The sequence below is a fragment of the Polistes canadensis genome, unplaced genomic scaffold (genome assembly GCF_001313835.1).
Source record: "Polistes canadensis isolate GaletaPanama2010 unplaced genomic scaffold, ASM131383v1 scaffold_10, whole genome shotgun sequence".
In the NCBI taxonomy this organism is placed as follows: domain Eukaryota; kingdom Metazoa; phylum Arthropoda; class Insecta; order Hymenoptera; family Vespidae; genus Polistes; species Polistes canadensis.
This window is the reverse complement of record NW_014569557.1, coordinates 66,933-80,839: the sequence shown is the minus strand read 5'-3', so window position 1 is coordinate 80,839 and position 13,907 is coordinate 66,933. Positions and strand designations below refer to the sequence as shown.

Below are 13,907 nucleotides of genomic sequence, written 5' to 3'. Positions count from 1 at the left end.
TTATTATTATTATATAATTAATATTAATATAATTTAATTATTAACATTGTAAACAACTATATCTTGTCTTGAAAATAATAAAACTCTTATTATTATTGTTCTTACATCTCTATTAGAAAAACATTTTCATGACAATGCAACAGAGTGCACGTGCGATATCTTGATTTTCTCTAACAATCTAGTCAATAGGAACGTGTATGACGTAATATAGTTAGATCTTACGATCACTAGGATATCATTCTAAAGAGATTAACTTTTTCGTTCGATCATCTAATTTTAGGAGGAAACAACGGCGGGGAAAAGACAACAAAAAAAAAAAAACAAATTACAATTTTATTCGGGGAAAAGGAAATGATTTTTTCGGTTTTTTTTCTTACAGTTTTTGTTTTTATAAGGAAAATCCTGCTAGATAACAATGATCAATCAATGTTAATGTTATATGGCTTTTCTTGATCGTTCAATCTTCAATCGAACGGTTCAGATGTGTCGAGGACGCAGTTAGGTAATCCATCGTGTTAATATCGATAATAATCTTTCTTTCTTTTTCTCTCCCTCTCTCGTTTTTTTTCTTCTAATCTTCTGTATATCTTCTCATACATAAGTACACATATAAATTCTTACTATTCTAAGCAGGATTTTGCATGCGTAACATCGACTAACGATAAAGTTTTCATATTCTAATATTTCACGTATAATATCAACATTTTATCTTTGATTTTATTTTCCCCATTATATTTTCTGTTACACCTATCTGTAACGACGTAATATTTGAAGGACTCGACGAATTTTTATTAAAAGGATATATATACACGCGATATAAAATTATATTCGATGTTCTGAGTTTTTCCAATTAACAATTGGAAAACACAACTTTCGGGGAATTTTTTGTAAAAGTAAGTGACAAACAAGCACAAAAGATAATTCTTTTAATTGAAAATAGAGATCAAAAAGAGTATATTTTATAGATCACACGTTTATTTATTTAAATATTTTAAAGAAATTATTTAGACACATTTACGATTAATAGAGGTAAACTTTTACTTTTCACTTTTCCTATTTCTTAACAATATATTCATCTTGACAGTCTTATAATAACGATAAAATAGTGAACAATACGTAGCTTTTAAATTAGAATTCTTGAAAGGTACTGATCACTTTGATAATAACATTAAATTAGATATTTTGTATAAACAATATTTTACACCCTTTTAGTTGGCCGATTGATTAACGAAGTGATCGAACGATTTCCCGTTATTTATCAACAACCACCACAACAACAATAATAAAAAGAAGAAGAAGAACAACAGTAATAGTAAGAGCAATACCAGCAACAATGGCAACAACTAAAATAACAAAGAATGTTAGCGGGAAAACGAAGATGATACCACCGGACGGGGGGTGGGGTTGGGTTGTATTAACCTCAGCCCTTATAGTAAATTTCCTCATCCCCGGAACCGTCAAATCCTTCGGCGTTCTCTTCGTCGAATTCCTTCACGTTTTCAAAGCATCGCCAACAGCAGCATCGTGGATGCCGGCTCTCTGCTATTTTCTCTACAATTCTTTGGGTAAGATAGAAGAGAGAGATTGATTTCTTATTATATGTAATATTATATTATCATTATGCTAAACACACAACATCGGATATACTTAAACGCGATCTATTTACATTGATTCAAATGATTTCAATGAAATGAACACGCCTTTTTAAAATAGAATTTATACAATATGCGTGGGTGTGTATAAATGTGTTTATTTATTATGTAATATCTTTGTCGATAGGTCCCTTGTCGAGTATTCTATCCACCAAGTATTCTTACAAAACCGTGACATTAATTGGTGGCACCTTTGCTGCTACTGGAATGATGCTCAGTTATTTTGCTAATTCAGTTTCTTATCTCTACGTCAGGTGAGTAAAAGAAAAAAAAAAACAAAAAAAAAGAGGTGATAATTTTTATATTTTTAGAAATGTAGTACACGTCTGTGTATAATGTTATAATACGAAATAATATATTATTATGATTTATATTTTTGTCTTATTTTGTAGTTATGGTCTAATGGTCGGAATCGGTGCTGGTTTATCATTTCCACCAACGGTTTATATCGTCACTTCGTACTTCCAGAGACTACGTGGTTTCGCAAACGGCCTTTGCATTTCCGGGAGCGCAATCGGGACTATAGTATTACCTCCGCTTCTTCAGTATCTTCTTGACTGTTTTGGATATAGGTAAGTTGTGAAAGGATAAAAAGGGAAAGAGGATTAGCGTTAGAAAGTCGAACGATGCACTTAGAAGATCAGAAATAGCATCCGATGTAATTGCCCAGTTTGCTTGCTCGCTTACCGTTCACATAAATGCGAATATAATTGCCAGTTAGTCGTTTAGCATTTATTATTTCTAAGACATCTTAAGTGGTATAAGTGATGTCATTAAATAAGCGAACTACCACGTTTTCATGTTCTATATTCGGTGCAAACGTTGTGCAAAAAAAAGTATGAACACTTTTATTTTATATAAATCATTCTTATTATTCAATTATTTATTGTTGTTGTTGACTTTAATTATTTTGTATTATCGTAGAATAAAGTTCTAGTTTTTGAAGTTATATACTTCTTTTGGCGCGTTTTGGAAAGTGAAGTTAGATGCGACCGAAAAATCGACACCACGAAGTTGTCGATATTTACGATGCGCGGGAAAAAAGCGATTTCAAATTTTTCTTTCTCAAGCGGTCACCCCCCATCCAAATTCTAATTGTACTCAAGCGTTGCTTGACTTAAATGATCGAAAGCAGGAACTAGTACTGTCACTGTGCTATGCCCGTTGACGCATGAAGTAATTTGATATAACTCCTTTATATTTAGTATGGACTGATATCTACATTTTAATATTTTTGACCAGGATCAGTATATATTTAAATTTCTGTTAAAATTTTCGAGACGCCTAAAACTAATGCAGAGAAATGTAAAGAATATCATCTTCGTACTTCGTAGGAAGAAGAATAAGGAAAATAAGGAAAACAAAACGCAAGTTAATGCGGAACGTTGATTGCACAAGGATATGAATTTTTTAAGTTATTTTTGAAGTTATTGAGGTTATATTCGTTTTGATACGCTAAAGAAGTATAATTTCTTACGTGCGTACATAAGTACACACACCAGTTTTTTTTTGTATTTTTTCTTTTTATTGATTATAAAAAGAAACGTAACGTTAACGAATATTTATTTTTCGTTATTCCAGAGGTGCGGTGCTTATCATGGGTGCTTTAACATTGAACACACTCGTCTGTGCATTACTTTATCATCCAGTTGAACAACACATGATTGCAGTTCCCATTGAAGAAGGAATCGATAACGAAGCTTTAAGTTTGGACGAACCGATCGAAACGGCAAAATTGGATTACATTGTCCAAGACGAGAAATCTGAGAAATTAGATAATACGAGTAAACAGGTGCAAAATTTAACAGAATTATTGAATTATTCAACCTCGACTATGTCGGGCAAAGAAAAAGGATCTGAAAAATTGACCAAATCGGACGAGGAAAAAGAGAAACAGGATCAATGGATCGTCAAGGATCAAATAATGAATGTTGGAAACGAGGAAGACGACAAGGTGCAAAAGAATGTTCAAAAGAAATCCGAAGAAGAAGAAGAAAAGGAGGAGGAGGAGGAGAAGGAGGAGGACGTTAAAGAGACTACGAGTAGGAATGATGGAAAGGTCGTTGATAAAAAACAACTCATCACGAACGAACCGTTCAATTCTCGTCAAATCAATACAATGTCGGATAACGGTTCTAACGTATTAGGACTATCGATAAAGATGCATTTCCAGGAAGACAACGAGTCCGTGAAAGTGGATAAACCCGTGCAAGTAGAAATGTCGACGTTTAAGTCATCCAAATTGGAAATATCGTCGGTTAAGGAAAAGAGTAAAAAAAATGTTCATTTGTCACTCGATTTCAGCATGTTAAGGGATCCCATATACCTGGTCATTCTAATTTCAAACTCAACTTCGGCGATCAGCAACACAAACTTTATGATACATTTGCCGTCTTATGCTAACTCTCAAGGATTCGATCAAAATTCATCGGCCCTATTGTTGTCCGTTGTTTCGGCTCTTGATTTGATCGGTAGAATCAGTGGTGCTTCCTTGTCAGACATAGACTTCGTACCGAAATATTATTATTTCGTCGGTGGTCTTGGTACCAGTGGGATTGCACTGGCGTTACTACCAATGGCCGACAGTTATGGGATGCTTTCCTTCTTCTGTGCACTATTTGGCCTCTCTTCCGGCATGTACATTGGCATCACGACCGTTATCCTGGCTGACATGCTTGGTACCGAGAAACTCAGTTCCTCATATGGAATCTCGTTGTTCGTTAACGGTGTCCTACAACTAATCGGACCACCTATTTGCGGTGTCGTCTTTGAACACGTTGGATCTTACAAACCAATTTTTTTGGCATTCGGTATAATACTTATACTGGGCACAGCTCTCTGGGCTTTAGTCCCTTTGATAAAAAGGAACAGTAAAAAGAAACTCGAAAAGGTATAACGATTATAATAGGAAGTGTTTTATTATTATTCGAACTGATAGACATCTCACGAATGATAAGTTAATTATGATTTTATGTTTTCATTACTCGTTCGTGAAATTTTTGTGATTACATCATTCCAAGAAAAATATACAAAATATGTTCGTAGTTCAAATAAAAACTACGAATGGTAATAAAAATACAATTAAAAAATAAAACAACAACAACGACAAATGCAGGGACTACGTGTATATATATAAGAGCGTAATTAATATTACAATTTACTTATATAGATAACTCACGCGAATTTCTTGAGCATGTCACTCTCAACATTTGTTAGAGATGTCTATGCTTGCAATCAGTATTTAGCGAATTAGGATTCACCCGAAGAATCGTTTTTATTTTCGTTAATATTGATACGAAAAAGAAAACGATTTCAATCACAACGTGCGATTTCATTTTTAAATTATCGTTATAGTCATTCATTGATCATTGCAAGTAGTGGACTGCCAACACGGAAAATATAAAAACATTATAATTTTTCTAAGACCAATGTTAGTGTGTATGCGTTTCCAAATATACAAGAATTTATCAGGCGGATCGTCGATGTATTATTCTCTGTCGTTCGTATATAATTATGAGATTGTTTCTTTTTTTTTTTTTTTTTATTTATTTTTCTAATCTTTTTAATCTTTATGAAAGATGCGTCGAGCTGATCTCTTGCTCTGTATTCTGAGATTAGTAGTATAGTATATTCATAGTATCTTTACTCTAATTAATTAGTCACGTATATTTTTTTGTTTTTGTTTATTCATTTGGTCAAACAACCTAAACGAATGTTTCATTAGAAATGATTGTCGTTAGTTATAGAATAGGTGGCACAAATTTTCATAGCTCATTTTAATTAAATCAAGCTGATAAGACGTTAAATCAAATGAAGAGAAATCGGTTGCAACGTGTTGCGTTAAAAGGAGAAAAAGAAAAGGAAATTATTTAGTGACGAAAAAAAAAAAGAAATTTTGTTTAACGTTCGACGATTTTATTTTATCTTTTTTTATTATTTTTTTTTTTTTTACATTAACGATTCACACCGATGCTCCGAATTTTCTGGGTATTCGTACATATCTAGTCACGCCTGTGCGAATGTACAAAATGCACGCGCGAGCCACCTAAAAATATTTCTTATTACTGTAAAAGAAGAAAGAAGAAGAAGAAAAAAAAAAGAAAAATCATCGATGAGTGAAAACGCGTGGGAGAAAAAGGTGTGTTTAAAAAATGAAAAAAAAAAGAAGACGTGTTGTAAACGTTTGTGGACTCGACAACGTGAGTGCTTAAGCTACAAGGGGCGTGTTGTCATAAATAGTTCTTCGCACTTGGATTATTCGCTTATCTGGTAAAAGATTATCCGAGAAGACATTGTATGTTTATATATAGCGGTGTGTGACGAAATATGAGAGGAAAAGAGATAAAAAGAAAGAGAGAAAGAAAGAGAGAGAGAGAGAGAGAGAGAGAGAGAGAGATTATGCGTTCGAGTAATTTAGTAATTCATTAATTATTTCTTTATTCCCGAAGCGCTTATCTATCTTGCTTTAATTATTATTATTATTAGACACGCAATTGCCATCTCAATTAATAGAAATAGTTATAATATTGTCTTTTGTAATAAAATAAACAAAAAGTATGTTAAAGAAAGTAAAAAAAAAAGGAGAGAAAGGAGGAAAAAAAAAATAGAATGTTGGTACACGTTCATGAGTTTTAAATATGCTGTCTACCTCAAACACTAACTGTTTTCATTTTTAAGCCCACTTACATGATGCAAAAAACCTCAACGTATCATATATATATATGATAGTTATTATAGAACGTTAGTTGACATTTTGAACAGTATTGTCAATGAAAAGTATAACTATTGTAAGTAGAATACCATATTCGGCACGTTGACTACCATTACCGCCAGTTTATATCGTGACTACTCAAATCTCAGTCTGATCATTTTCAGTACTTACTACTGCGAAACATTCGATCCTTCCGATTTCATTTCTGATCATCACTTAAAATCAGATTTGTTTTACGGAGATTTATTATTAAATGGAGAGAGAAAAACGTAGATGAAAATTTTCTTTATCTTTTTGTTCTTTTTTGTTTGTTTGTTGTTTTAAACGATAAATTGAAAAATTTGTTGCTGAATTACATAGAATCATTACGATAAAGAAGTTTAATGTAATATCATTCTAAGAAGCATATAATACTACTGTACATTTGATATACTTGTTCTACTAATATTTATGACTTACTCTTATTATTACGCTATTTCTACCAGTATTTCTTATGGTATAATCTCATTGCCTTCTACACACAAGCTTACAAATAAATCCTAATTATAAACTTTTGTATCATCTAAATTATCTATAGATACACATTTTGGTTTGTATATTATGGAAACTTTCATTCTATAATATTTATATATATATTAATCCAATTAATAAATACAGTAATACGAAAATAGCAGTAGGACGAATACTTTTAAACATATAGTTATGTTTCTCTCTGTGTTTAAGTCTTTTTTATAATGGAGCATAATTATTACAAACATATTATACATACGTAGAAATACATAGGTGTACGTATATAAGTAATTTAAATAATTATGCTCGTTTAATCGTCAAGTTGATTTATTTTTTTCTTTTTCTTTTAACGATACATTCCGATTTGTTATTGAACATTTATCGAGGAACGTATGTATTATCATAGCTTATTTGCGCGCATAAATTCGAAGATTCTTATCAATTGCATTAAATGATAGTATCTAGAAGACCTTAAGTGTTAACTTACGTGATTAACGATTAGAAATGATTTGCTTCTGCGCTTCATTTTCTTTTTTTCTTTTTCAATTTTTCTATAGGATATATTTTTCAAAGATCATAATTGATTGATTACGAGGTTGCCGTGTCTCTGCGACCCGTGAAAGATACGATTGATCGAATACCCTTTACCGATGTCTGTAATCAATAGATTTAAGAAGAAAACATTCAATTAGAATTAATTGTAGAAATGAATATAGTCGGGTTTTTTCCTCACCTTCTTCTTCGAACCGTTGAGGAAGTCTTTGTACATCTCGGAACGAAGATATCTCGAATAACTATCGCTTTTCATTAAATGATAAACGTGTGCCTAAGAGGAAAAAATATTGGATTTCTTCTCTTTCTCTATCACATTATTTTTCTAATAAAATTAAATATATCATTTTCGTATAATAAAAACAATATTAGATTGTCTACGAAAAGTTCGCGTTAATTTACACATATTTCATTATGAAATATTTTTATTTATTATTAAAATCTCTAAAATAAAGAAGTTTATTATATTTTTAAGAAACCTTTTTTTTTTACAATTTTGATTTCTCGTCACATGTCGTGTAGGATAAATCAAAATGAACAAGTTAATAAACTATTCGTTACACGAATCGATTTTTACGAGATCGGGCTTGTCAGGTCAACACTCAATCTTTATTAATCGCCTTTTACGACAAGCAAGGGGGATACTGTGAACATATTTTATTACCCTTATCTACGGGGGTATATTTAATATAAATCAAATAATAATAAATAAATATATTTTATAAAAATATATATATATATTTAGTATCTTTTTTTCTATTAAATTAATTATTAAATGTAATTAAAAAAAAAATTATGTTTATTTATTTATTTAATTAACTTTTCGGTCAATCCAATATATTAAAATTATGAAAAGAAATGTTAATAATAAATTGTAAAAATAATAATACCGCAGCTATGTCGAAGCACCAACGATCAGGTTTCTCAAGATTTCTTTTTGTTATTTCGAAGGACCTAGAATCGACGTTAATTGGACAGCTTGCATCTGGGCCCAAAAATTCGTTCCAAATTTCTCCAGCCTTAACGTTAACATCTTTCTGCGGGAAAGTTTTCAATTCCTGTACGGTTTCCCAAAATCTGCACAGAGCAGAAAAATCTCGTCTGCTTGATACGCATTCGTTTTCGTAACGAAACACAACAAACATACACGCAAACGCACGCGCCCTCGCACACGCACACGCAAGCGTGCATAAAACATTTAACGTGTAACATTTAAATATATTCTAAATGAACGATGAACACGAGATTTGTATATTTATATTCTTACTTGAGATTTTCACTGCTGAACTCTTTCTCCAAAAATCGTATAAATTGTTCTCTACCAATCGGATCCTGTAACAATTCCTGAAGACCAAATGCCCATCTTTTAACTCTTCTCGTAGACACTTCTTTCCTATTTAAAAAAAAAAAAAAAAGAAAAATAAGCTCTTATAAATTTGTTATTATATTTAATAATTATATATCCACAAAATATTTTATATCCAAAATAATGATATATCCACAAAATATTTACGCTATTTTTTCTTGTTCCCACATTTCCGAACTATCCGATACCCACGGATTAGTAAATTCAGGTTGAGTAAAAAATGGATCATACTCGGCATACTGTTCGAAATATCCGATAAGACTGAAATTTTGTATTGTTGATAAATTAATAACGTTGTGTAAATATTTGAAAAATGTTTAAATCGAACTCGTAATCAAGGAAATCAATTAATCGGTGTGTACACGTATATTGAACTTACGCTTCCGCAACTTTGGATACTTTGATGTTTCTTCTGTCCAACCTATCTTTCAACATGTCAATCTCCTTTTGGACAGATTCTATCGAAGCTGCTAAATGTGATTCCGAATGAGGAGAAACCCTTTCACCAGTGATCCCAATTTTCAAATGTTTGTTCGATCTGAAGGTTGGTTTTTGACTGCGGCATTCTTTCTTTATATCGAGTTCTGTTGTATTTACACAACCAGGCTGTAATTACAGTATCGTTATGATTCAATTGGGTTTTAAAATAATACTAATAAATATTGTTTACAAAACATAAATTTTCATTTCTTTTTGTTTATATTCCTGTAAACATATAAAATCTACAAAATATTTTGTTAATGTTGAAATTATTTACCATCGGCCGATGTACATCCCAGAATGCCCTTTCCTGACTATCCAACACTTTCCTTTCCAGTTTATCCCTCTTTTTATCGACTTTACTTTGTGCTTCCGCTTGCATAAAAATGAACTCCCACTTTCGAGAAAATATTTTCTGCAACCTAGCTAAATTCTCGGCCTCGTAATCAGCTAATTCAAGACGAGTTTTATTCTGCATCGTTCTTTTGCATAAATAAACGGCTACGGATTCAGAAAGAGAGAGAGAGAGAGAGAGAGAGAGAGAGAGAGAAAGGAAAAAGAGAAAAATATGTGGAATATTATTTAATTTACTCTTTTATAAAATATAAATAAAACACACAAGTAAACGAATATAAATAATATATTTCTTTTACCGTAATCAGTATTTTCTGGTTCCCAAGAATTAGATGGCCAAAAATAAGGTGTTTGAAATCTATAGAATGTGTTATCATTTTTAACGGTAAGACAATGATCGTCAATGGGGAAAAAATAACCATGAGATGCCATGAGATGTGCCACGTGAAGAGATTCTATATTTAAAAATGATGAGATAACAATTAACAAATATTTTTCAATGATTTGCATATATATTTATATTATATACTGCAATATATATATTTATAGACCTTGATCATCGATATCCATAGTTTTCATCATCCAAGATATCAAATCGGAACCTAAAAATTATCGTCAAAGTCAAAACCATGGCTAACTAAATCTATGAATCTTTTTTTCAATACGTTAGAGATTGAATTTACCCGTAAAAACGGATGGAGTTTTCGTCATGAAACTTTTAACTGTTTTAACAGGAACACCTGTAGCTTCGTTTAACATTTTTTCCACCAAAGATTCCATCTAAAATGTGAACGTAAATAATATTGCAACCAACGAAGTTTTCTTATCAAATATTATTCAATAAAACTAATATTTTTCGTAAACATTAGAAGGAACAAAATTTCAATTCTTTTAACATGAATTCTAAACGCGAATTTAGATTCTTGAAAAATCGATTGGTTAAAATGAAACAAAAAGATATTGCGTATGAGATACCTTTTTATAGACGAGATAATTTGGTGTATCTTCAGCGCAACAGGCAGTGACACGATGCGTGGGTGTATTCTGTTTTTCAACATTCTCCTCGGTACGATTATTATCTTCCCTTTCTCCAGTTTGATCCGAAGATTCTCTCGTATCATTATTTTCAATTGGTTTTCGGCGGGAGGCCGACTTTTCGGAGCTCATAGTTACCATATTATACGCGTTAAGATAATAACACCATTTCACAATCTATTACATTGAACATTTTTAACATAATACCGATTTTAACAAATACCGATCAGATTATTTCCAAATATTTGATTTAATAAAATCTAATTTCATAATAAAAAGAATAATAATAATAATAATAATAATAATAATAATAAAATAATGAAAAATATTTGTTAATTTTATTTCTAAGGATTTTTTATTATCGATACTAACGATTCGTGATGTAAAACACTGGAGTAGTGGCTCTCGTAGTTTCACCGCGCGCGCATTGCGGTCGTCTAAAGGCTTTTCTCGGATAAAGAAAAGTAGGCTCAACACTTTTCTTCTCTTCTATTTTTATTAATATTATTTTTATTTTTCCTTCCTATTCGACGTTAACCGTAGTTCGATAAAACGATATGATCGATCTTCTAATAAGACGCATTTGAAAACTTCGCATCATCGTTATTCTCGTAATCCTTGATTTCAACGATCTCATTTTCTCCATTATCATCTCGGACTTTTGATTTTCTTCTTTTTCAGCAGAACGATAACAAGATCCTGTTGATTCTAGGTCACCACATAGGAAATAATTAACGTAATCTTTTTTCGTTGTTACGTAGAACGGAATTAGTAGACACGCAAACGTAAATACACGCGCAAGTATATACACACAAGCACGACAAAAAATAAAAGTTAAATGATTATTATAAAACGAACTCTTAATATATATATATATATATATATATATATATATATATATTTTTCGAAGTACACTGGATGATCCAGTATAAGATGTTAAACAACAACGTGCGAACGCGTATGCGTTAAAGGGGTGAACAACACGAGGGATGCACTAAATAGATAACTGTACTTAGCTGACTAATCAATTAACCAACTAATGCATTTGACCGAAAGACGAGAGAAAATAAAAAAAAAAAAAATATTTATATAAAAGAAGTATACGGAGTAGTAGTCGATTGTACGAACGTCAAAATCGAACTCCTGAGTTGTCTTCTGGTGATCACGAACACGATGTGCGTGCTGCTCGTTCACTTTGCGACTGCGTGCTTTTCCTACGAACAACGACGACGAAGCAAAACTGCTGCTGCTAACACTGTGTAAATGTGTAGAGTAGGAAACGGAGGAAACAGGGGATCCCAAGTGGCACGGATATCGGCCCTTTACACGCTCCTCAACCTACTACCACCTATTATCGATCACTTTTACAAGACCAAATCATCTTTGAAATCCTTCGACCTATTTCTGTCTTGTTATTTTTCAAATTACTTTCTATGTTTCTTTCTCTCTCTCTTTCTCTCTCTCTCTCTCTCTCTCTCTCTCTCTTTTTCTTTCATATCTTAGTTTATTTATCAAATTCTATTAATACATTGTATGCGGAATACACGCTAATACGTTTTTCACATATTTTTTGTAAGACACATTTTTAAATTGTTGGCTAATATTCAAGATAAATATTTGTAGTGGTATCACAACATTATCAAATATTATTATCACAATTTAAAATATTATATAAACGAAATATACAAAGAATTCTTTGAAATTCTGTTCGAATGCAGTTAAGTCAAAAATAGCCCGCATACAATGCATTATATGTTGTATTATATTTTTATTTTATTTTCTTTTTTGTGTTAAAATTATTTCAATATTCATACATTTCAACAATATACACAGATAGAGTTTGATTATAAAAAGTAAAAAAATAAATCGAGCCTGTGCCATTAAGTCGCCTTTATTATCTTGCATCTTTGAATTCAATAAAATTCTCAAACTCAATTTTCTCTTTCTCTCTCTCTCTCTCTCTTGCTTTTTCGCTCGCTTTTATACATTATGTCATATATAATTCTGTTATATCATTTATTACATCATGCAGCACGATTTTCATTCTAACATTTCCAAATCTTTTATTTGTTAATCTATTTTATTTATTTATTTTTTTTTCTTAGCACATATCTTTCTCTCTCACTCGCTCTTTCTCTTTCTCTCACTCTTTCTCTTTCTTTCTCTTAGTACATACATGGTGTTAAATATAAACTTATCCTACACGCACACGCACGCCTCTTCACGCACACACATATACGATTAAAGTAAATACAGAAACCAATGATTAACAATATTGTTCCCAATCGTTTCTTTGAAACGTATTTGTTTTAAAGCGTAATTTGGAACATTTGCGAACGGACAATAGACAATCCACGAAATTTTTTCTTTCAAAAATATATATACACATGTGTATTTTGAATAATAAATTGTGATCAAAAAGGGACAGATCATCATCATCGTACTATTGTTTCCACTAATTTTTGTATCTGCGTGGTGCGAGATTCATCACAGACATCATAACAAGATATAGAACTTAAATATTACAAATATAGATGCCAACGAATCAATCCGTCGTTAACTCATTTTTTTTCATTTGTACAACCCCAATCATCTGCTGAATAATAATTCACATTTGCATAATTCATATATATTTTATAGTGTACATATATACACATCCACTATTTCGATGAATACATAACAATGGATAATATAGGGTATCTAATTTACAAGCAAATGTAAATATTCATAGTGATTTTATGCAATGTCAATTATTTTCAATATCACCAGCAAAGAAAAAAAGGCTGAAGAAAAAGAAAATTATTAAATACATGTTCTCGTATAAAAAACAAAACCGTAATAAAACTCTCCTCCTTGCGAAAGATTTTTTAAATATCAATATTTATATGGTATCGTTTATGTAGTCATATTGTAAAATATTTGTATAGATTTATATTGTTGTTCTTGTAGTAAAATCAAATTCCATTATGGCATAGAATGCAGTATTAATATTAAAAAGTAAGAAAGTTTAAAATGTTTTGATTAAACTATAGCTCTAATCGTACAAAAGAGCAAAGTTTTTATATCTCTCGATGATCTACATACATTTATCCAAAAAATACAAGAGCGTTTATTTATATATATATATATATATATATTAGATTTTTACTTATATACAATAAAACGTATTATGTCAAAGTTAAGATCTTTTTTTTAAAGACAATAAATAAAAATTCAAAGAGAGTTAAGCACATAATCGTAATAATAA

At 31.1% G+C, this 13,907-nt stretch overlaps 2 protein-coding genes across 8 annotated transcripts in view; one reads left to right on the top strand and one right to left on the bottom strand.

The window, feature by feature from the left end:
• Positions 1-4,649, top strand: part of LOC106793010 (monocarboxylate transporter 9-like) — a 13,012-nt gene extending 8,363 nt beyond the window's left edge. For 2 of the 3 annotated variants that reach the window (XM_014759571.1, XM_014759573.1), the window contains exons 2-5: positions 1,213-1,565; positions 1,780-1,906; positions 2,045-2,224; positions 3,234-4,649. In XM_014759571.1, the coding sequence (XP_014615057.1) occupies positions 1,334-1,565; positions 1,780-1,906; positions 2,045-2,224; positions 3,234-4,548 (1,854 nt within the window). In that variant the 5' untranslated portion in view covers positions 1,213-1,333 and the 3' untranslated portion in view covers positions 4,549-4,649. Of the gene's footprint in view, positions 1-841; positions 894-1,212; positions 1,566-1,779; positions 1,907-2,044; positions 2,225-3,233 lie in introns of those variants that run through there. The other variant, XM_014759574.1, reaches the window with a different exon arrangement.
• A 560-nt stretch (positions 4,650-5,209) lies between these two features.
• On the bottom strand, positions 5,210-12,088 carry LOC106793011 (regulator of G-protein signaling 7). Of its 5 annotated transcripts, none has more exons than XR_001382376.1 (13): positions 11,033-11,534; positions 10,601-10,837; positions 10,309-10,405; positions 10,177-10,227; positions 9,925-10,080; positions 9,549-9,772; positions 9,171-9,397; positions 8,939-9,052; positions 8,693-8,818; positions 8,316-8,502; positions 7,607-7,699; positions 7,361-7,527; positions 5,210-5,697 (listed from the first exon to the last, which is right to left on the bottom strand). XR_001382376.1 is itself a non-coding variant. In XM_014759576.1 (13 exons), exons 3-13 carry the CDS (start codon positions 10,799-10,801, stop codon positions 7,462-7,464), a joined length of 1,542 nt encoding a protein of 513 aa, XP_014615062.1. In that variant the 5' UTR covers positions 10,802-10,837; positions 11,033-11,368; positions 11,789-12,088; the 3' UTR covers positions 6,655-7,461. The 5 variants fall into 5 exon arrangements, 3 of the variants coding, with proteins under 3 accessions (XP_014615062.1, XP_014615061.1, XP_014615063.1); XM_014759576.1 differs by lacking the exon at positions 5,210-5,697 and adding an exon at positions 11,789-12,088 and having other exon boundaries at positions 6,655-7,527; positions 11,033-11,368; XR_001382377.1 differs by lacking the exon at positions 5,210-5,697 and having other exon boundaries at positions 6,653-7,527; positions 8,316-8,462.
• Positions 12,089-13,907: the final 1,819 nt, after the last annotated feature.